Below are 24,539 nucleotides of genomic sequence, written 5' to 3'. Positions count from 1 at the left end.
TCGCCTCACACCGGTCAGAGAGGCCATCATCAAAAAGTCTACAAATAATAAATGCTGGAGAGGGTGTGGAGAAAAGCAAACCCTCTTGCACTGTTGGTGGGAATGTAAATTGGTGCAGCCACTATGGAGAACAGTATGGAGGTTCCTTACAAAACTAAAAATAGAGTTACCATATGATCCAGCAATCCAACTCCTGGGCATATACATGGAGAAAACTCTAATTTGAAAAGATACATACACCCCAATGTTCGTAGCAGCACTATTTCCAATAGCCAAGACATGGAAGCCGCCTAAGTGTCTACCAACAGATAAATGGGTAAAGAAGCTGTGGTATATATACAATGGAATATTACTTGGCCATAACAAGGAATGAAATAATGCCATTCATAGCAACATGGATGGAACTAGAGATTATCATACTAACTGAAGTAAGTTAGACAAAGACAAATATCACAATATTACTTATATGTGGAATTTTTAAAAATGATACAAATGAACTTATTTACAAAACAGACACAACTCACAGACATAGAAAACAAATTTATGGTTGCCAAAGGGGAAATGGAGAGGAGGAATAAATTAGGAGTTTGGGATTAACAGATACACATTACTATATACAAACCAGATAAACAACAAGGACCTACTGTACAGCACAGGGAACTATATTTAATATCTTGTAATCACCTATACTAGAAAAGAATCTGAAAAAGAATATATACATATATCCCATATATATATATATATCCAAATCACTTTGCTATACACCTGAAACTAACATAATATTGTAAATCAACTCTACTTTCATTTAAAATTTTTTTAATTAAATTAAAGACTGAGATCTAATCATAGGTCTATAGAGCACTTTCCTTCCCTGACACCTTACTACCACATCACTGAAGGCCTATTTACTGCAGTTTCTTTACCCAAGACATAGATCATGCACAGCTTTCAACAAAAAATTACAAGGTGTACTAAAAACCAAAAACACAATTTGAAAAGACAGAGTAAGCATCAGAACCAGACTCAAATATGGCAGAGATGTTGGTATTATCAGACCTGGAATTTAAAACAACTATAATTAATATGCTAAGGGTTCTAATGGGTAAAAGTAGACAACATGCAAGAACATGGATAATTGTGACATAAAAAAAAAATTTTGTTCTTGTCCCTGGCTCCTGGCACAGAACTTGTAAAATTCTTGGAATCTCCTGGGTGATGATGGTGTCTTTGGTGTGTTAACAAAATGACTTTTGGCTGAGGGATGCCTAGATAGCTTCAGGATGGGGGCTGGGCACCAGAAAGACCAAACCATGTGATCAGAGGACTGGAAATTTCAGTCCCATCCCTGACCTCTGGCAAGGGGAAGGTACTAGAGATTATGTTCAATCACCAATGACCAATAGTTTTAAACAATCATGCTTACATAATGGAACCTCTGTAAAATCCCAGTAAACAACAGGGTTTGGAGAGCTTCCAAACACATTGAGGTGCTAGGCAAGTGGTGCACCCAGAGAGGGCATGGAAGCTTGGTGCCCCTCGCCTCATACCTTGCCCTATGCATCTCTTCCATTTGGCTGTTCCTGGGTGGTGTTCTTTATAATAAACTGGTAATAGTAAGTAAAGTGCTTTCCTGATTTCTGTGAGTTATTCTAGAAAATTATCAAACCTGAGGAGGGAGTTGTAGGACTCTCCAAATTTGTAGCCAAGTCAAACAAAACTGTGGGTAACCTGGGAACCTGATACTTGTGACGGGTGTCTGAAGTGGAGACAATATTGTGGGACTGAGCCCTTAGCCTGTGGGGTCAGTGCTAAATCCAGGAGTTGGTGTCAGAGTTGAACTGAATTACTGGGCACCCAGTTGGTGTCAGAGCATTGGAGAACTGGTTGGCATTAGAAAACACTCCTGAAAGAACCTGAGAGTAGTGTAAGCAGAGAGATGGAAATTCTAAGAAAGAATGAGAAAGAAGTACTAGAGATCAAAAACGTTGTAATAAAAATGAAGAATGCCTTTGATGGACTAATTAGTAGACTGGACATGACTGAGGTAAGAATCTCTGAGCTTGAGGATATGTCAATAGAACTTCCAAAGCTGAAAAGCAAAGAGAAAAAAGACTGAAAAAGAGAGAACTAAATATTCAAGAACTGTGGGACAATGAAAAAAGATAACATGCATGTAATGAGAATACCAGAAGGAGAAGCAAGAGAGAAAGGGCCAGAAGAAATATTTGAAACAATAATGACTGAAATTTTTCCAAAATTAATGTCAGATATAAAACCACAGATCCAGGAAGCTCAGAGGACACCAAGGCGGATAAATGCCAAAGAAACTATACCTAGGCATATCATATTTAAACAGCAGAAAATCAAAGAGAAGGGAAGAAATCTTGAAAGATGAAAATATAAAGCATGTTAGATAGTGGTAAGTGCTAAGGGGAAAAAATAAAGAAGGGGCTAAGGAACTGTACTGGGTGGGGGGGGGGGCGCATGGAGGGGACTGGGGTTGGGGGGCAGGGCGAAGTTTGGAATTTTCCATAGACTGACCAGGGAAAGAATCCCTGGAAAGGGGAGCTTACAGTCAAATTACTGTGAGCTCTTGAATTCATGGTGGACACATTAATAATGCCTTTCTTTATTTGGAGACTGTAACAGGCTCCTTGGTGCAGTAGAAAGGGTATAACTAGGCCGGCATCCTGGTCTGCCACCCACTGACTGTGTGAGCATGGGCAGGTTACCTGACTGTCTGGGCCTCTGTTTCACATCTACAGCTGAGCTTCTTCCTAAAGGACCTAGATCTGCAGGGACCCCCCTGTCCCCAGCTCAGGATGGCTGCCCCATGCCTATCTTCAGGTCTCAGCTTAAACTTCACTTTCTCTTGGCAGCATTCCCCAACCCACAGGTTTAGTGAGGTCTCTCTTATATAGTCTCATATCTTCCTTCACAATAGTTTTCTCAATTAATTAGTTGGTTGTGTAACTATTTAATGTCTGTTTTTCCTGCTGGGATGCAAGCTCTGTAAGAGGGAGAGCCATGCCTGTCTTTGTTCACTGTTACATCCCTAGCACTTCTCACAATGCCTAGCACAGAGTAGGTACTCCGCAAGTATCTACTGACTGCACAGATGAATAAATGAACAGTCGAGTGGTTATGAATTAGAGATAATTCTAGGTTAAGTAATTGGCACAGTGCCTGGCATATATTTGGTGCCTAGTAAATGATAGCTGTTGATTTCATGGACATATTTCTCATCAGATGTTAGTAGTTTCCACGACTAACTTGGTTTTATGTCTTTGCAAAGGCTGTTGGGATTTTAGGGATGGGTTTCCATATAGTTCAGTAATTTTTCAGAAATACAATCACTAGAACTTAGAGAAGGTTTTTGTTTTGTCTTTTTCATTCTTTGGGGGTTTTTTTCCCCCCTCTGGCCGGTTGCTTCTCCTTCTATATGGTAATGCCTCTTTTACCTATGAAAGAAGCCATGAGATGAGACTTGAACTTCAAAGATGAAGAATCTAATTGCCGGGACTTGGATTATTTCAAGCAATGAAACACCCAATAACTTTTAAGGACCTGTTGGAATGGGGAGGGGCAGACATACCAGGTGCTGGCTAGGTTATGGGATTGCATTGTCATGGAACACCAAGCTTTTCACCTGAACTGCCTTCCTGGTCTGAGAGGCTGTAGGTGGAAATGGTGTACAAAATAGCACTCAGCAACAGCATATGCTTTTCTTTCTCCCACCTTCATTCCTGAAGGGTCTGTCCTTGGTCTCCTGGAAACTCATCCATGACAATAAAAATTTTTTTCCTTCTACAGGCATACCTTGGAGATACTGCAAGTTCAGTTCCAGATCACGCAATAAAGTGAATATTGCAATAATGCTAGTGACACAAACTTTTTGGTTTCCCAATTTGTATAAAAGTTATGTTTACACTATACTGTAGTCTATTAAGTGTGCAGTAGCATTATGCCTAAAAAATGTACACACCTTAATTAAAAATACTTTCCTGCTAAAAAAAAAAATGCTAACTACCATCTGAACTTTCAAGAAGTCATAATCTTCTTACTGGTGGAGGGTCCTGCCTCGATGTTGATGGCTCCTGACTGATCAGGGTGGATGGTTGCTGAAGGTTGGGGCGATTGTGGCAGTTTCTTAAAATAAGACAACAATGAAGTTAGCTGCACCGATTTTCTCTTCCTTGCATGAACCATTTCTCTGTAACATGCAATGCTGCCTGATAGCATTTTACCCACAGTGGAATTTCTTTCAAAACTGGAGTCAATCCTCTCAAACTCTGCCACTGTTTCATCAGCTAAGTTTATGCACTATTCTAAATCCTTTGTTGTCACTTCAACAATATTCACAGTATTTTCATCAGGCGTAGATTCCTTCTTAAGAAACCAGTTTTTTTTTTTGCTCATGCATAAGAAAATAGCTCCTCATCTGTTAAAGCTGTATCACAAGATTGCAGCAATTCAGTCACATCTCCAGGCTCCACTTCTAATTCTAGTTCTCTTGCTATTTCTGTCACATCTGCAGTTACTTTCTCCACTAAAGCCTTGAACCCCTAAAAGTTATCCATGAGGCTTGGAATCAACCTCTTCCAAACTCTTGTTAATGTTGATATTTTGGCCTCTTCCCGTGAATCACAAATGTTCTTAAATGGCATCTAGAATGATATACTCTTTCCAGAAGGTTTCAATTTACTTTGCCCAGATTCATCAGAGGAATCACTATCTATGGCAGCTATAGCCTTATGAAATGTATTTCTTAATGAAACTCGAAAGTTGAAATTACTCCTTGAGCCATGGGCTGCAGAATGGATGATGTGTTAGCAGGCATGAAAACAACATTAATCTCATTGTACATCTCCATCAGAGCTCTTGGGTGACCAGGTGCATTGTCAATGAGCAGTACTATTTTGAAAGGAATCTTTTTTTTTTTTTTTTTTTTCTGAGCAATAGGTCTCAACACTGGGCTGAAAATATTCAGTAAACCAGGTTGTAAACAGATGTGCTGTCATCCGGGCTTTGTTCTTCCATTTACAGAGCACAGGCAGAGTAGATTTAGCATAATTCGTAAGGGCCCTAGGATTTTTGACATGATAAATGAGCACTGGCTTCAACTTAAAGTCACCAGCTGCATGATCCTCTAATAAGAGCATCAGCCTGTCCTTTGAAGCTTTGAAGGCAGGCACTGACTTTTCCTCTCCAGCTATGAAAGTCCTAGACGATTATCTTCCTCCAATAGAAGGCTGTTTTGTCTACATTGAAAATCTGTTTAGTGCAGCCACCTTCATTAATTACCTTAGCTAGACCTTCTGGATAACTTGCTGCAGCTTCTACATCAGCACTTGCTGCTTCTCCTTGCACTTCTATGTTATGGAGACAGCTTTTTTCCTTAAGCTTCATGAATCAACCTCTGCTATCTTCAGACTTTCTTCTGCAGCTTCCTCACTCTCTCAGTCTTCATAGAATTGATGAGAGTTAGGACCTTGCTCTGGATTAGGCTTTGGCTTAAGGGAATGTTGTGGCTCGTTTGATCTTCTATCCAGACCACCGAAACTTTCTTCAGCAATAAGGCTGTTTCACTTGCTTATCATTCGTGCGGCCACTGGAGTTGCATTTTTAATTTCTTCAAGAAGTTTTCCTTTGCATTCACAACTTGCTGTTTGGTGCAAGAGGCCTAGCTTTCAGCCTATCTTGACTTTTGTTCGACATGCCTTCCTCACTAAATTTAGTCATTTCTAGCTTTTGATGTAAAGTGAGAGACATGTGACTCTACTTTCACTTAAACACTAAGAGGCCATTGTAGGGTTATTAACTGGCCTAATTTCAGTATTGCTGTGTCTCAGGGAAAAGGGAGGTCCAAGGAGAGGGAGAGAGATGGGGAAATGGTCGGTCGATGGACACACATTTATCAAGTTTGCCATCTTATATGGGTGCAGTTTGCAGCACCCCAAAACTATTTTAATAGTAACATCAAAGATCACTGATAGCAGATGAGCATAACAAATATAATAATAATGAAAAAGTTTGAAATCTTGCCAGAATTACCAAAATGTCACACAGAGACACAAAGTGAGCAAATTCTGTTGGAAAAATAGTGTCAATAGACTTGCTTGAGGCAGGGTTGCCGCAAACCTTCAATTTGTAAAAAGCGCAATATCTGTGAAGTGCAATAAAGCGAAGTACGATAAAACAAGGTGTGCCTGTATTTTCTTCTTAAACTCAATTCCACTCAGGTACTTATACACTCTTGGGTATAAACAAATTTAGCATTTAGTCTTATGTTGCTGTTTAAATCATTTGAGCTATAATTCTGTTTTACGATTTAGACATCTCAAGTTATATAGCCAGTACCTGAAGCAAATTGAAAAGAAATTAAGTTGGATAGCTTAAGATAAAATGCCATTATTCTTCTTTCATATTTTAGTGCAAATCATAAATCCACAGATCCGTGGCCTTCATTTTAATATAGTTTATGACTAATTCATTTTAATTGTTCATAGTTGATGGCAATTCATATTGTTCTTCCATTTGCTGATCTGTAATCGGTTCTTATTTTCATATATTTTATGGAGACTCTCAGCTTTAGATATACTATGCAGATCTAAAGAATTTTTAAGACCAATTAACCGTCATAATTGTTGTCATTTGTCACCAAGCTCCCTCTCTTGCCCACCTTTATAAGAGCCTTTCTGTGTCTTCTAAAATAGTGATGGCACGGGTCCTTGGGTTTAGCAGAGCCAGAGAGCTAGCATATCTGTCTATATAGATGAAAATATCCCTTGGAAGAAACTCTTTCTAGGAGCTAGCACTCTCCATCCCTTCGTCAGCTATGGAAAGCTCTGTGGCTATCTACTTCCTGGGGTACCAGAAGACTCAAATGCCATAACCACATCTTCCCTTGTTCCCAGTATAGCCAGGTCCTTGCTTTTTTTCATGGCTTCTAAACCCTTTTTATCTTTAATTTCCCCATGTTTACATAGATGTGTGTCTCTCAGATCCACAAATCCTTTGGAAAGTATGTGGGGTCTAGGTTACAACAAGTCATCCTGCTTTCTTTAGGAGGGGAAAGATCTGTCTTTCTGAGACACTCTTGCCTGGGACTAATCTGAGTTCTGAGGGACTGGCAGGGCCCGTTCATCCTCCATCTCCTCCATCACTCCACCATGACTGCTGCAAAGAAGCCATCTCTCCCTGTTATTTCCTGGTGGCACCACTCATTTGCACTTAACACAAACAGGATCATGGTCACCTGCTTGACATTTTTTCTTTTACAATGTGTATTTCACCTTGAGCCCTCAAACTAGAACCAAGACCACCCCCAAAGATTTCATGCATTTCCCAGGACTTAAATCTCATGCTCACCTGTAGCTTTAAGAGTCCAGGTCTGCAAACTCACTATGCTCATCTGGTCCATCCTCTGTTTGGAGGTGATGCAACTATGGAATCCAGCCTCTGCCTTTCATTTACACAAATACTACCCACACAAGGCATATGTGTGTGGAAGATATTCCCGAATGCTTGGGAAAACAGAAAGTGTTTATAAGAAAGCAAAACAAGTGACTAAAAATTATATAATAGGTGGCCCTGGGATTTTGCCATCTCTGTGGTTTGTCTTCTGTCAAGCCACAGTCGTGGATTGTCATTTATCACCCCCAGTGTTTTATCAAATTAGTTTTCCCAATGAAGACAAGTTATTTTCCTAAGTGGAAATCCGATACCAGGTTTTATGGTGATTTTTTTCTCATCCTGTTACAAAATATGACATGGACACAATATTTTCTAACTCTCTAGTAAGTCTAAGAAGGCAAAGACCTTCGTTTAGATTTCTTAATAACTCAGGAGAAGGGAAGAGGATGAATGTTGACCATCTGTTGTGTGTTATGTTGAGATGAAATAATTTACTTAAAAATCACATTGCTTAGAATGCAAAATCAACACAAATTTGTGAAACAACCAGAATTCCCTGATATTTCAAGCTCACAAAGGGCTACTAGGGACTCCTTGACGTTGCTGCCTCCAATTGCGGCCTACCTGCCCCGACCTGCCTCTTGGAATCTTTGCTAAGGATTCATGGTGGTAAGGAAGAGTGGCTGGTCATGGTGATTAATTTCACCATGGTCATGGTGCTGGTTATGGTGATTAATTTCCTGTGACTAAGAGAGTGTTCATCATGGTGGTACTGAGAAAAGTGAAGTCTCAGAAATGGGAAGATGGAAAGACTTGAGTCAGACTTTAATGAGCCATGAGCCAGTGCCTGCGTATACTTGTTGCTTAACTTTTTGTTATCAAAAATGTCAAACCTATACCAAATAAGATAGAGTAGTATAATACACGTCCCTGTATCCATCATCCAGCTTCAATAATTATCAACTCATGGGCAATCTTGTTTCATCTATATCTACTCCTTGCCCCACAACCACCATCATTTCATTTTAAAGCAAATCACAGGTTTTATTTGATAACCAGGTCTTCACCACCACACTAGGATTTGCTTTTATGTCATGTAAATTTTCAGTTAAAATTTAAACATGAATAAATCACCTTAATTGAAACCTCCTAGATCAGATATAAACTGCTATTCTATTACACAAATGGACCTGATGAGATGGCCTCACTTTATCATTTCTTAGGTCACTATTCTCACCTCCTGCTGCAAAGATCATTTATTTCCCAAACCAATCTGATGCAAATTGTGTCCTTTTATTTCTGAAAAGACCAGAGATTCATTTGTATGTGTGATATAGAAATGTGTATAATGGAAATAATGCTAAAAAGTTAAAAATTATATGCCAAAATATTAGCACTATTTTCTTGGGGTGGTACGAACTCAGGAAGTTTCCATTTTATTCTTTCCTTTTATCTTATAATTACTTATTTTCTGTTGGTAAAAGTAATGTATTAGGGCTTCCCTGGTGGCACAGTGGTTAAGAATCTGCCTGCCAATGCAGGGGACACGGGTTCGACCCCTGGCCTGGGAAGATCCCACATGCTGCGGAGCAACTAAGCCCATGCGTCACAACTACTGAGCCTGTGTGCCACAACTACTGAATCCCGTGCGCCTAGAGCCTGTGCTCTGCAACAAGCCACGACAATAAGAAGCCCACGCATCGCAACAAAGAGTAGCCCCTGCTTGCCGCAACTAGAGAACGCCCACACACAGCAACGAAAACCCAACACAGCCAAAATAAATTTATTTAAAAAAAAAAAAAAGTAATGTATTACTTTTATGACTAAAAAATGAACAAAAACATCCACCATGGGTATAAATTTCAAAGAAACTTTTATGGAAAATAACACATTTGCCTTCCCTACACAGGTTGAACTCTTGAGGATAAATGGGAAAATGGAAAAAACATTTTCACCAGTCAACAAAATTTGGACACCCTGAAATTGCCCACATAGGCAGGGCCTCGAAATCTGGCCCTGCATATTACCTGAACCAAAACCCATAACCATGACTGCACCCAGGCTTTTAGGGTTGCTTCAGGGAGCAGGAAGCAGTATAGGAAGTGTAGCTGAGGAATTAACAACTGGAAGTCTGGTGGTTTTAGATGGCTCTTAGGGACAGAGGGTAGGATATCTGAAACTAGGGCCCTCCTGGGAAAACAGACATGCAGAGAGTCACTGACTCCTCTTGGGGCCATCGCTGCAGGTGACTTCATGGAGAAGCGAGGCCATAGCTTGCCTGTGAGCCTGAACTCCTCTGCTTCCAAGAAGCTTCCCCTCCCTCTCCTGAACGCCCCCGCCCCCATAATCAGATCAGTTCAAGTGTCCTTTGATATGAGAGTAGTGTCTCTTAGTGTGACCAAAGGGGATTAAATCCTAATGAGCTATATTTATTGTTCTCATTTAGTTTGCCTTAAAGGAAAAAGTTTATGAAACCAAACTCCATTTTCTAATTCTTCTGCAAGGAACATATATTGTGTGATTTTAAAAAAAGAAAAACAAATCTACTTTGCCCTTGAATCTACTCCAGCTTCCCTTATGACCTCCATAAAGGCTTCCTCTAAAAGGCTGAGTATCAAAAAAAAGGGGCAGAGTAGGGGGAGAGAGAGAGGAAAGAGAGAATGTGTGTATGCGTGTGTGGATGTGTGTACGTGGATGTGTGTACACGTGTATATTTATGTTTGTGTGTGTTTACAAAGGGGTGTTAGCATGGACTAGTCAGTAGGTTTCAAAAGTCACCTCCCATTCGGAAAGGGAACGAGAGATCCAAGGAGAGGGACCAGGTTAGAGCTAGGAGTCAGTTAGGTCTCGGCCTCCCCTGAAGCCCCCCATTATGAGAGGTTGGAACCCAGACACAGGCAGCCCCACCATGGGCTCTAGAAGCCTGGCTGAGGAGCTCCAGACCTCAGCGTCAGACCTCAGGCTGAGCAGCAACAAAAATGTGGTCACCAGCCTCTTTAGACCAAATGTATTTGTATTAATTCGGAGATAGGATAGGGTGGTGTAAACAAAGAAAAGGGTTTGGGTTTTGTTTTTTGTTTTTTGCTAACAAGAGTTCAAGTAGATGGTCCAGAGCTGGTGTAGCAACTTGACCGTGCAGGGCGAGCAACTGTCCGGTTTGTCCAGGACTGGTTCCTGGTTTGTGGGATTTTCAGTGCTAAAATCCAGACAGTTCTGGGCAAACCAAGACAAGCTGGTGACCCTAGGTGTTGGGTCCCAAGGTCTACTGACCTTGTTGGCTTGCCAACACGCAGTTTCCATCTTGAGGTGTAAGAAAGCTGCTCCCGTTTCCATCATTCCATCCATATGAGCCAGCAGGGAAGGGAGACCAGGATGGGGAGGGTACATTCCTTTCATTTTAAAGGCATATCCCAGAAGCTGCACATTACACTCTGCTCGTGACATTTCAGTAAGAATATAGTCACACGGCCACACCTAGCATGAGTCTGGGAATGTCATTCACTGGCTAAGCACGTGCCCAGCCAAAGCTTCTATGATTTTGGAGTAATACGAGAATTAATTAATACAGGCGGGACAGCTGGCAAGCTGCCGTAGTACTGAACAGATAATACTTCACGATACTCCCCAGACTCCACAATCCCTAGTTTCTACATGGTTCTTTCTGCATAAATTGTCACACTGGTACAATGTGACCCTCCACCTAGGCCTCCACCAGGGGGACTAGGGCTGGACCTATGATTCCAGTGCAGTCAACTTACAGCATTGTCAGCAGCTGATGACATGGCTGACACGACAGCCTTACCCACTGGGATGTGACACTTTTCTAGAAAAACTGAAATGTAGATACGTTAAGTTGTCAGTTGCAGAAGCTGAAAGATATCCAGAGAGAAATAAAGCAGCAGAAGCTATCAACGAACAGAAGCCATGACGGAGAAAAGATCATCTGATAACAAAGTTGTTGGTAACTGCAGAATGGCAGACATAGCGGCAGAGAGGTACACAGGAGGGGGATTAACCTGTCCTTGTGCAGGAAAAGATAATCTTATTGATAGAAGTAGGTGGGATTCTGAATAATCTTCTAGTTCCATAAATATTTATCAGTTTCTGGAGGCCCAGCAGTAAGGCTGCTCCAACATTCCCTGTGACACCTTAATTTCAGTTCCCACGTTGGGGAAGTGATAAGTGGTATGTTGTGTTTGTGTGTGTCTGTGTCAGAGGGGTGCCATTAGTGTGCATTCAGCTGAAAAAAAAAAAACAAAACTAAAATGGCCTAACGAATAAGGACACCTGTCATCGCACATATCAAGATGTGCACAGGTAGAGCAGTTTCAGGGTGGCTAATTCAGAGACTCAGTGACATCACCTACAGCCCAGCCTCTGTTTGCCATTTCTCACTGCCATCCTCAGCCCCCTGGTACTGCCCTCAGACTTGCCTCTTCCTGGTTTCAGGTTGACTGTAGAAACAATCCACACAACAGCTCAAGGCTGGAAAGGAGATGGCCTTCTCCTTAGTCCCTTTGTGAGACTGTGGAAAACATTTCTCAGGCTGCCAGCAGATTTCTTCCCACATCTCATCCCAAGCCCATTCCTAAGTCAGTCATTGGCAGGAGGAGGAACTGCCATATTGGTTTAGTCTGATTGAGATGCTGGGGCCAGGGAAGGGGTGTGGCCTCCCTTCAAACACAAGGCTGTCCATATCTGAACAGAATCAAAGTGCTATTTGTAAGGAAGAAGGAGGCTAATGTGGTGGCTTTGGGAAGCAAACTACAGTGTCCACTACAAGAGGGTTGAGAAGTCAGCTGGCTCTTCTGGCTGGCCTCATGGGGCACCTCACACCTTGTGAAATCACATTTAAGGCCTCAGTGTTACAGGTTAGAAACTGAATTTTGCCACCTGACACATTCTGGAGTACTGATCCACCCTAACCAAAGGTCAATTTACAAATCAGGATATCAGTTTATTGATTAGTGGTGCAAGATGCACAAATGTCTCTCCAATGGCTGGAAAGCTCATGTTTACCACCTAGCACATAGCAGCTAAGTAGCCAAATTAATATCCCCAAAGTTTCTTGGTTGTACATAACATCAAAGCAAAGGATGCAGAGGGTTTTGTGCCTTTCTCTGTCGGTGCCACATGCTTTCAGGTTTCTTTTCCATTACACATGACCGTCTCCTTGGCTGGAATACCCTTGTTGTCCTTCTCTGCCTAAAAATGCCCAGTCAAACCAACTCCAACTTCACATCTTCTGTGAAATCCTCCCTGACCCCCTTCCCAATAGAACCAACTCCCTTTAATAAGTTCCCATACGTGGTAAATATTCACTGTAGGTTATTTCCTTTCTCACCACAGTATTATTCTTAGTCATCTTTCTCCCTATTCGATGGTACCTAGTAGTACCTAGAAGAGTGGTTCTCAGACCTTTGTGCATATAAGAATCACCGAATCAACATAAGACTTTGTTATTAAAAAAATCATATTCTCCATCGACAGAGGAATGGATAAAGAAGATGTGGAATATATACACAATGGAATATTACTCAGCCATTAAAAAGAATGATATAATGCCATTTGCAGCAATATGGATGGACCTACAGATTATCATACTAAGTGAAGTAAGTCATACAGAGAAAGACAAATATCATATTATATCACTCAGTGTGGAATCTAATTTTTAAAAATGATACAAATGAACTTATTTACAAAACAGAAACAGACTTACAAATATCGAAAGCAAACTTATGGTTACCAAAGGGGAAATATGGTGGGGAGGGATAAATTAGGAGCTTGGGATTGACATATACACACTACTATATATAAAATAGATAACCAACAAGGACCTACTGTATAGCACAGTGAACTATACTCAATATTCTGTAATAACCTATATGGGTAAAGAATCTGAAAAAGAATGAATATATGTATAACTGAATCATTTTGTTGTACACCTGAAACCAACACAACATTGTAAATCAACTATACTCCAATAAAATTTTAAAATCAATCAATAAAAATACAGAGAAAAAAAGCTTAACAAAAATTTATATTCTCAGGGAGTGTGACTCAGTAGGTCATGGATGGGGGCAGGAATACACATATTAAGATGCACCTCAGTGATCTGGTAGCATGGGGTTTAGGCCACATTTGGGGAAGCACTGGCCTAGGCCATGATCTTTCTTGCAACTATTGTTCTAGTGACGGGAAATGGCTATGTTCCAGGAAGAAGACCTCTTTCTCAAGTATACTGAATGGGTGGTAACAAAAATCTTCCTCTCCAAGGAAATTAACAAAATCCCCAGGACTTTCTGCCCAAGTCAGTACGTATGATGGGCGGGTCCTGGACAGGGAGTTAGGGGTGTAGAGCCCAGCTCCAGGAAGCCTTCTAAGAGGTGGAGATGCTTGAGCTGAGGCTTGAGGGGGAGACGGTGTGAGTTCGGTAGATGTGGTGGGAGAGACGTTTCTCTAAGAGGAACAGAGTGTGCAAAGGCTTGGGGATCTGAGACTACAGGCAACTCAGTAAAACAGGGGAGAAGAGGGCATCCGGGGAAGTGAGGAGAAAGGTGTAGAGTAGTCACGGGCCAGTACATTTATTATTCATTTACAGCACCGTATAAAATAGTAAAAAAACAACCATTTATTGAGCCCTTATTCTCCACTAGGCACCATAATAAGCAATTTACATATTATGTACAGCTTAGTGCTGTGTTTCTCACACTGTTTGGTCTCAAGATTAAATACGCTCTTAAAAACTGTATGCTCTTTAAAAAACTTCATGCTCTTAAAAATTATAGAGAACCCCAGAGAGCTTTTATTTATGTAGGTTATATCTACTGATATTTACTGTATTAGAAGTTCTACCTGAGAAACTGAGAAATATGAATTCATGAAAAGTATGGAAAATAAACCATTATATGTTAGCATAAAAATATACTTTTAAAGAAATACAACCAGAGTCTCCAAAACAAAAAAATTAGAGGGAAGAATAGCATTGCTTTATATTTTTGCAAATATCATTACTGTCTGGCTTAAAAGAAGACAGCTGACTTCTCATGTCTGCTTCTGCATTAACCTTGCACACTCACGTCGTGTAGCTTCTGGAAAGTCCCACTGTACACTCAAGAGAGAAAGTGAAAAAGGCAAAGAGTATCTTAACATTATTATGAAATTATTTCAGACCTTGCCCAGGGGCTCCCAGACCACTTTCTGAGAACTGCTGGTTTAGAGGCTGAGAGCATCTGAATCCTGGCTTTATCACGTTCGAGATTGTGACTGTGAGCAAGTTCCTCAGCCTAGGTCTCCACTTTCTTCTTGGTGATGCGGGGACATTGAGGGAGCCTTGGGGACAGTGGTTAGCACAGTGTGAGCCAGCAGTAAATGGCAGCAACCGGTGATCCACATGACATTGCTTGGGGCAGAACTCCAGTGCAGAACTGAGGAAACAGCAGAGCCAGGGTTCAAACCCAAGTCTCTGTCTCCAAAGGCTGGGCTTGTGACCACAGTGTTACATACACACAATGCTGAGGTGTTCTGAGCAGAGACGTATTGTAATGAGATTAATGTTGTGAGCAGAGCTTAGAAAAATCACTCTGGTTGGGGCTTAGAGGATGGATGGGGAGGAGCTGGGACTGCGGACAGAGGCTCCACTCGGCCAGGCAGGAACCATCGAGGGTCTGGCTGGAGACAGGGCTGTGGGTAAGAAGGAGGAACTTCTCAGGTGTACTGGGCAGGACTCAGGTCCCACGGACGTGGGGATGAGGGAGGCGGAGGAGTGTAAAATCTCTCCTGCATTTTTCGCTGGAGGAATCCCAGTAACTATGTGTGGCCACATGTTCAGAGTGTTGTCAACCAGGGAAGCCTCAGTGTCCAGCACTGGTCACATAGGCATGGAACAGCCATGTGGCTGACCACAGTTACTTAGTTTCCAGTCCTTCCAGAGGTCAAACTGATACAGTGTGGCCCAAAGTCCCCACCATGACCACATTTTTACTATAAACTATCTGGCATGGCCCAAGCTTCCAGGTATATAAAAACTCTCTTATCAGGAAGGATATTCCAAGGGCTTAGAGGGTATCTCCCAAAAGATGGTCAAGGTCCAGCCTTTTCTGTGTTCAAATTGCAAGGTTTGAACAACCCAAGCCTGCTGCATTACCCTCTACTGCACTCATATCCAGCTGCCTACTTAAGTGGACTCTCAAAAAAAATCACCACTGAATTTTTTCACCAGAGCACCCAAATCTGCTCTGCCCATAGTCTTCCTCATCTCAGTTCATGGCAACTTCATCCTTCTAGTGGCTCAGGCCACAGCCCTTAGAGTCATCCTCGACTTCGCTCCTCCCACATCCCAAATCCAACTCTTTGGCCAATCTTGTTGATTCTACCTTCAAAGTACTTCCAATTTCTTTCTGCTTCCCTCCACTACTTCCACTCTGGTCCGAACCTCCACCATCTCTCTCTGGATGAGTCCAATAACCTCCAAACTGGGCTCCTTGTTTTTGCCTGTGACTCCTACAATCTCCACCAGGCAGCCAGATGACCCTTTAAAATCATAAATCAAATCATGTCGTTCCTCTGCTCAAAACCCTTTATTGACTTTTAATCCCATTCAGTAAAAACCAAAGTCCTATGACCCCAAGTACCTCCCTGCCCTAATTTTGATGTGCCATCCTCTCCCTGACTCACACTTCTCCACCTGCACTGGCTTCCTTGCCTCAAACGCACCAGGCTCAACGCTGCTTCAGACTTGTATTTGCTATTGAAATATTCATCTTCCCTGCTCACAGACCTTGAGGATTTTCCTCCACAGCACTTTCACATGTCACACCACACATCTGTTTATGAGCTCATTGTCTCCACCCCTGGCCCCCACCCTCTGTCCCAATAGACTCTAAGCTCCACAAGAACAGAAACTTAATTTTTAAAACCTCCCCTGTATTCCCTGTATTGTTGGCTTGATGAATGTGTAGGCAAAGGACCATACCAATAGGCTTTGATGCCTGTTGTTCACTCTTGGATCATTTTGATTTCACAAAACATGATTCAGAAGCTGACAGTACTTTCTAAGTAAGCAAAGTAATTCTTCCACATGGCCAAATATTTCCCATTTTCAGGATAGAATAGAAAAGAATAATTTAGGGTAGATTCTGCAATCTGTAGGTAAACTCCGTGAGGGCAGGGATTAGGTCTGGCATGTGTTTGTGCTCATGAATATTTATGGATTGACCAAAGAACATTTCTGCCTATTCTTGAGATCACAACATGGCAGCACAGAGAGAAATGTAATAACAATCTGTTCATTTGATGTTGGGGCCAAGTGAGATTTGCGGAGGATAAGTGACCTACGCAAGTTCTCACCATTAACTACAATTAGGTTCCCAAGTCCCATCCCAGGGTTCCTTTCCTGTCCAATGAGCTCCCTGTGTCAGCTTCAAAGACCTAAGGAAACCTTTGGGACTAAAATTAGAGAACAAGTTCTTGGAAAGGAAAAGGGTGTTGGGATCACATATCTCACTCTGTAGCAGAAGGAGCTGGGTTTTGAAACACGTCAGACACGCACTCATATTCCTACTCTATTAAGGAGTTGGGAGAGTTTGGTCAAATTGCTTAACTTCCGGTCCTCAGTGAACACTTCTGTTAAATGGGATTGCCTAAATGGGGTTGTGGTGAGGCTTTGGTAGTGAGCTTGCAAAATTATCACACACTATAACTCAGAAGTGAGAGAAATGCAAATCTTTCATCTTGTCAGTAACTGATCTGGTCTTCCTCACGAGCCCTTCACCTATTGGTTAGCAAGAAAAAACTTAACTCAAGGTCCAATGTTGTTCAGTCTAAATAGGTACAGAATCTCAGTATGGGATGATGAAAAAAATTCTGGAGATGGAGAGTGGTGATGGTCGCACAACAATGTGAATGCACTTAATGCCACTGACCTGCACACACAAAAATGTACAAACTTCCAGTTATGAGATAAATAAGTACTGGGAATGTAATATACAACATGATGACTAGAGCGAATGCTGCTGTATGGTATATTTGAAAGTTGTTAAGAGAGTAGATCATAAGAGTTATCATAAGGAAAAAAAAACATTTTTTTTTCTTTTTTGCATCTATATGAGAAGATGGATGTCAACTAAACTTAGGATGGTGATCATGTCACAATATATGTAAGTCAATTATGCTGTACACCTTCAGCTTACACAGTACCATACGTCAAACATAGCTCAATAAAATTTTTTTTACCACAATAAAAAATTAGAAAAAAAAAACTTAATCTAATCTGATAATTTAGAAAGTCTGCTCTGGTAATTCTCAGTCACTTCTGGAGACATGGTGAACCTCTTAGATTTCCCAGGTTTGGCCTCCGTTTCCCTCACTACACTGTGTTTGGATGTATGGGGAGGGGACACAGGAGGTGGAGGCTTATGTGACCCTGCCGCAGAGGTAGAAGAGTGGGGTCCTCGGGCGTGATTCCCTCGGCCCCCTTGGATGCCTGGGCGCTGCCTGCCTCTTCTCCCCACCCTTGTCTCATGGCTCCAGGCTGAGGAAACACCAGGTATTGTGACACATCAAAACATTTCACTGTGACGCTGGTTGGGAAGCGGTACCGTGGTCTAACTGGCCGTGAGTCACCCACGCCTCCTCTCCCCCCTCCCCCAGACTTCCCTGGCCACCAAGCCCTCTCCTTCCTTCACTGGCTCTGTGATCCGGCCCTCCTCTCAGGCCACGTCTGCAGTGTGGTTGAGGCCCGTCACCTCTCCCCTCATCACGTGGGCATCCTCTTACCACATCCAAGAGCCTTCTTACACACTGCAGTTTCTCACTGACCCACTGGCTCCCAGCAGACTGGAAGCTTCTCAAGGAGGAAGGCCATATATTGCCCGTGTCTGGGACCATTCCTGGCTCAGTAAATACTTATCAAAGAAAACATCCATCACAGCAGCTGCTACTCGCTCCCTGTCTGCAGGCCCTTGTTAAAGCAGCGGTCCCCACCCTTTTTGGCACCAGGGACTGGTTTCGTAGAAGACAATTTTTCCACGGACGGTTGAGGGGGGGAATGGTCCAGGCGGTCATGCGAGCGATGGAGAGGGGCAGAGGAATCTTCCCACGCTCACCTCCTGCCATATGGCCGGTTCCTAACAGGCCAAGGAAGGTACTGGTCCGGGACCTGGGGGTTGGGGACCCCTGTGCTAAAGTACCCACGAGTGTCAAGGCCCCTAACTTTACATCTCAAATAAAGCACAAAAGCAATGAGCGAAATGTCATGAAAAGAAACACATAGTTCTTTCCAACATGCCATTTTCTAAGTCCTAGAACAATCATGAAATTAGAAAATGGTGTTCCTGCTCTGTGGTGAGCAAACAGACTGTGTGAGGCTGTCTGGGTCTGAACCACCCAGAGGAACTCTGTGTGTGTGTGTGTGTGTGTGTGTGAAACCCCCCACGACAGCAGCCAAATTTGAGAATCGCTGCTTAAGCTGACATGTTTTTCCCAGTCTGATACCTGTTTAAACTATGGCATTTAATAAAGAAGAGAGGCTGCCCTTAACTCATTAAAAGTGTTACAACAACAATAATATCATGGAGAACCAGTTTTTAAAAAGCACAGTTAATCGTAATTCATCCCTGCTAAAATAACTGGGAGCCCAAATAAATTCTATCCTCTCTAAAAAAAATTGGCTCTGAAGCCTATTTACTTACTGAAAATTCCTCTGAAAGCTCAGACGTGAAGATGCTGGTGAATATGAGGTCCAGGTGCTTGTTTCTCTGTTGGCCCGGGGCCGCCTCCTGCATTTCGGGGCTTGTACCCACTTGAGTTCAGTCACCAGGGAGAATGGCGGCCAGAGGAGACTGAGGTTGGGAGATCTCTTCCTGACGCTGGACTGGATTTTCTGGCAGAGGCCGAATGCCCCTCCACTACAGCTCCTGACCTCCCTTCCCTCCTCGGAGCTCCAGCTCCTGCAGGGGCAGTTACAACTTCCAGCTGTTGCTAATATGCCTTAATCCTGCTAACAGCCCTGCAAGTAGCCCTTCATTTAAATCTCCTGAGCTATGGAGTTGGATTCGCTTTCCTGCAGGGACTCCAACTAATTAGTCCATAATAAGAAACTCCTGGCAGGTGTCAACTAGGACCATGATGTCCTGATTTGCTGGTCACTGATGGACATTATGTTAGTGCAGGTATTCCATCAGTATGACTAGAAAATAATACGACTGAGTTCCTAAACTAAAGGCCGAAAACCTGTACCTTCAAATTTCATTGCCTCCTCAAAGTCGACACCTTAGGATGCTTTAATATCTATTCCAATAATGGCCAACACGTTAAAATGGTCTGAGGTTGCCTTTTAAGATTTCCTTTAGTGTTCATATTATTTGGAATAATGTCAATCCTTCTTTGATGGCAGATTTGATACAGATCAACAGGCAATATCATATACATATATGGAAATTAGCAATAATTTCACGATGTTTATATGCAAATGTCACTAATTGCCCTCAAAATGTCTTTTATAGCTTGTTTTTCTTTTCTTTTAAGCCAGGAGCCAATCAAGGTTCATGAATTGCTTTTGGTTGTCTCTTTAGCGCTTTGGGGGAGGCAGAGATGTGACCTTATGTGTGTATCTGCGATCCAGTGCGTGCATAACACCATAAATATATGAACTGACTCGAATGGGACTTCAGGGAAGGTTAAGTGTTTGGGGCATTGCAAAGGACACAAGTTGGGTGTGGGAGGAGATGAGTCAGCCATTCGTAAGGGCCATTAAATCAGTGTGACTAGTCGGCATTTTCCTTTTTCATGTTAGGACACACAGAAAATAATATTTCCAAAGCACGCTGGGTTGAACAGACGGGGCTTCTTTGGGGGCTGTCTGGGGCTCTAGCTGCCTCAGGTCCCCTGTCCCAAAGGCTGGGGGACCTACATCTGCAGTACACCTTGGAAATGTTCAGACCAAAAGTATGGCAACTTTTGCCAGAGTTTCCAGGCTTCTTTATGTCCTGGGGTATTTTTTATTTCCAACCCCATCACTTGAGCTAATCTTGTGTGTTTCTCCCTCAGCAAAGTCTCAGCTAGAGTCCTGCTCTGTCCGTTCAGCAGCCACATATGCCCATTAACCTGGAAACACAACGACAGGAGCAGCCTTTTTCCATGTTATTTATTCACAGTCAACTAGCTTCACGAGGGGGAAAAACAAATTAGTCAGAGCTTTTGGGGGAGGCATAAGGGGATGGGTGGAAGGCTGGGATTTTACACAGAAAATAATCTTATAAATGGTTAGATGAAAGATTTACAAATATCCATTAAAAAAAAATAGTATCCTCTGAGGGTAAGAGAGGAAGATAAAATCATCATGAATAAAATAAATTAACAACTCCTGATCATTGCATTCCTCAAAACCAAAGTCTCTGAAAATGGTTTGCATCTCAGACTGCTGCAATTTGCAGATACTTATGTGATATATATATTTCCAACACAGAAAAATAAAGACAAACACTAAGCAACAGATGAATACAATGTAGGGAAAATTGAGCACATGAAAATAGCTATGATTTGGTAGCAAAAATAGAGGTATGCCAATGTTAATATCAAAATTAAAGACATTCAAATAAATTATGCCAATACATTGGAACTATTATTCCTAAGATCATAAGAACAACTGCTTATTGCTCCTACTCATAACTAAAAGCTCTGAGGAAATTCTATGATAGCTGGAAGGCATCACTTACAGAGTATGCAGTAGACCTACAACAAGTTTCAACAGCCAAATAAAAACTGTATACTTTATCATTTTTCTTTTAGGGTCGACGTTGTTAATAGTAGGATAAGACCACTCATCATAAATCTGGAGAATACAGATGAAGGATCGTGCTCGCGAAGCCCAAGCCAATGATTTACTGGAAGTAGTTAAAAGTAGAATGTGAGAAAAGCAGCAGCCCAAATGAAGCAAGTATTTTTTTTTTTAAAGTTGGTTTGTCTACTTTTCTCTCCCAGAGAACCCCACAGGAAGCACATGAGGCCATGGGGGCCATCTGGGCATTCTGTGGGGACCTGATACATAACGGACAGTTGTCCTAAAGTGAACTCCATGTGTTTAATTAGTACCAGAACCAGTCCGGCTTCTGGGAGGTGAATGGCATGGAGGAGCTGCACTGAGACTTTGATTATTGAGTTTGACTCCAGGAAATGCCAGCCTAGGCTTTGGGGCCTGGGGAGGGAGTGACCTGCTGCCACGCTTACCCTGGAAACTGTGGCTCCTTCCTGAAGCATGTCCCGCAGCTTCGGGTAACTGGCAGGGGCAACAGGAACACCGGAAGTGTAAGGTGGCCGACTGTACAAGGTCCCATTTCCAAGAACAGCTGTGCAGTTCACCATACATTTGGGATGGGATGATAAGGAATAAAATGGAGGTTACAACATGTACCTCAAGTGATGCACTGATTGGCATTATGCAATCGGGAGATTCAAAATCCAAAGTCAATTCTACCTCAGTTCTTCCCAAACAATGCCATGTTTCTGTTTTCTTCATCCTAAGAGTATAAAATGTCCTTGAGATACAAATTAGGTGAGAGGATGCTTTCCAGCATAGAGACTGAAGGAAAAAAGAAGCCATTTCCCCCTCAAGGGAATTTGAGGATTATAATAGGATGCATCAGCAAGCTGCTTAAATTTCAGAAAAGCCCTTTACAGACGTTGGTACTAATAGACTTTAAAATTTGCATACATATTCAAATTCAGCCCCACTCCCATCTCAAATAAGATGACTACAAAGGTGATATTTGGTCCCTTGATCCTCGTGATTACAAAATGAAACATAAGATCAACTGAAATAACAGCATCGGGACAATTAAAGACTTTCCAAAGACTGCATGACAAAGCTACGTCCATTCAGGCTGCATGTTTTCTTTCTGTTGTTGTTTTGAGCCAGCCCCTGGAGCAGGCCTATAACAGTCAGTATTACTCAAGTTCTACATTTACCTTCACACTGTGAAAACTAGATTTGTTTTCCCCTGGAGTATCCTTAAAATCTACAGCCTGCTTCTTCCCTTCCGTGAGCAGAATTTAGATACACGCTTGAAAAGAAAAGAACAAAGCACATAACCAAAGAATTTGATTGGGTCAGTTAACTGCTTAGAAATGGAAATGATATTCGAACTGTGTTCATCCTGACGTCTTGATACAATGGATTGGATGAAAGCAATATTTAATGAGTCGTGTATTGTTTTAAAATGCTAGTCACTTGCAGATTCCAAAAGGCTACTGACCCACTTTAAATAACTCCATTTTGAAAGTGCAATACTCTCCAACTAGTTATTTGGTGTGACACTGAAAAATCACGCATTCTTTTTTCCATTATTTATTCTACTTTTCACTCACAGCATTCTCTGAAATTATTTAAATATCTAGAAATGTTTTCTGGAGAAATCTTTTTACCACACCATTTTACTTGATATAAAATCATCATGGACTTTAGAGGAAAAGGCTTCAAACTTAGGCTTTGGTTTTAAAGTAATCTGGGCAGAAGTTAGAATTGCTTTGATCACACAATTCAACTACTGCACAAATTCTATTATAGTCATTGGAAATAACACATTTAAAAAGGCGAAGTTTCTCCTTTAGTAGTTATAGTCTGTATTACTCAAGACTGCTGCAAAACTCACAAAAGAGTGATATGAGTAAGAAGGAAGCGTAGGAAAGCGATAAGACACTTAAAGCTTTACCAGGACACAACACAAAGGAAGAACATCAATTCTCTACATTTTTCTATAAGGCAGGTGGTCAAACTTTTCATACAAGATCTAAAATACGGTGCTTATTGAGAGGTAGAAAATACCAAAACAGTATTTAAGAAAAACATGTTGAATTGTTTAAAACAGTCAGTTACTTTGCTAAACTTTTGGAAAGTCAAACTGCCATGTTGAACGCACCTATGTTTTACACTAAATTGGGACATTCCATAGTCAACAGAGATGTGGTCAAACAGGGGAGGAGGCTAGCGGGGGGGGGGGGGGGGGAAGCAGAAAAGAGTTTCTTAACTTGTAATGGATTCAGCTCTCACTAAGGAGAAATTTCCTACTGTCCGCCTGGGATTTCATTTTGATATTTAATTAACAGGAGTTTCTCAGATTATCAACAATTTTTCTGAGTAACGGTACAATTTTGCACATAAGGCAATGAAACTATAGGGAGGGATGAGTTCGAATGCTTTCTCTTCGAGAAGCTGCCATATCCATCTTATATAAAAACATACATCCCACTAATTGTATACCATTCCCACTAATTGTATACCATTCCCCCAAGCACTAAAACGCAAATGCAAATATTCTTCAGACTCCAGTACCAGCAGAATTGTTCTGTGTGAGCAATTCAAAAGCTGTCTGAGGCAAAAAGATATCTGAGCTACCAAATTAAACCTGGGTAGCTTGCACACAGGTGAGTAACCCTTCGTATTCTTTCTTAACGCACCTGGGAAAGATGGATTTTTTTTCCAACATAATTTTATAAGGCATAAATTTAATTAGAATTTTCCTAACCTTTGGAAAATTAGTGTTAAAGCTTCTTTTTTAACCCACATGTTAACATTCAATCTTTCATTTTTATTAAATAGTTTAGATATAAAAAGAAATATCAAGGTGTTCTACATTCATATAAACAATTGTGATAACATTTGAAATTGTAAAGAAACCTACGGAAGAAAATATATACTTAAATACAACACTAAGCTAAGAAGCACAAGTGATCGTTCTAGATAATGTTGTTTAAATATACAAACACAGGTTTGTGGCTTCAGAAAGCAAACGTGGGAGAAGTACAAAGATGTATCGTTCTTTCTTCTTTTACCACAAGACAGGATGGTCCAGTTTGGAAAAACCAAGATCTTTCCTAAGTTCCAAATAGGTGCCACTGCTCACCCAAGAGTCATCGCTGGATTTCCTGTGAAAGTGAAAGAATTTGCTGAAGGCTCGTGACAAGACTGTCATAGTCTCTGTCTCCTTTTCACCCCGTTCCTCCCCCGCCCGCTCCTCCCCAGCTTATCTCTGGCACCTGCACCCCCTGTCCCTGTGGTCCAGTACTGGACCAGCGAGGGAGCAGGAAGCCGGGAAGCCGTTTTGCTAGTTCTGACTTTGACTTCTCCA

General features: G+C 41.7%; 1 protein-coding gene across 4 annotated transcripts in view; it reads right to left on the bottom strand.

Annotated features, from left to right (window-relative positions):
- Positions 1-20,539: 20,539 nt before the first annotated feature.
- Positions 20,540-24,539, bottom strand: part of OSBPL3 (oxysterol binding protein like 3) — a 205,129-nt gene continuing 201,129 nt past the window's right edge. For all 4 annotated transcript variants that reach the window (XM_059933759.1, XM_059933758.1, XM_059933762.1 and 1 more), the window contains one exon: positions 20,540-24,336. In XM_059933759.1, the coding sequence (XP_059789742.1) occupies positions 24,240-24,336 (97 nt within the window). In that variant the 3' untranslated portion in view covers positions 20,540-24,239. The remainder of the gene's footprint in view (positions 24,337-24,539) is intronic.

The sequence above is a fragment of the Balaenoptera ricei genome, chromosome 9 (assembly GCF_028023285.1).
Source record: "Balaenoptera ricei isolate mBalRic1 chromosome 9, mBalRic1.hap2, whole genome shotgun sequence".
Taxonomy (NCBI): domain Eukaryota; kingdom Metazoa; phylum Chordata; class Mammalia; order Artiodactyla; family Balaenopteridae; genus Balaenoptera; species Balaenoptera ricei.
The sequence above is the reverse complement of the archived record's forward strand: the minus strand, read 5'-3'. Positions and strand labels throughout refer to the sequence as shown.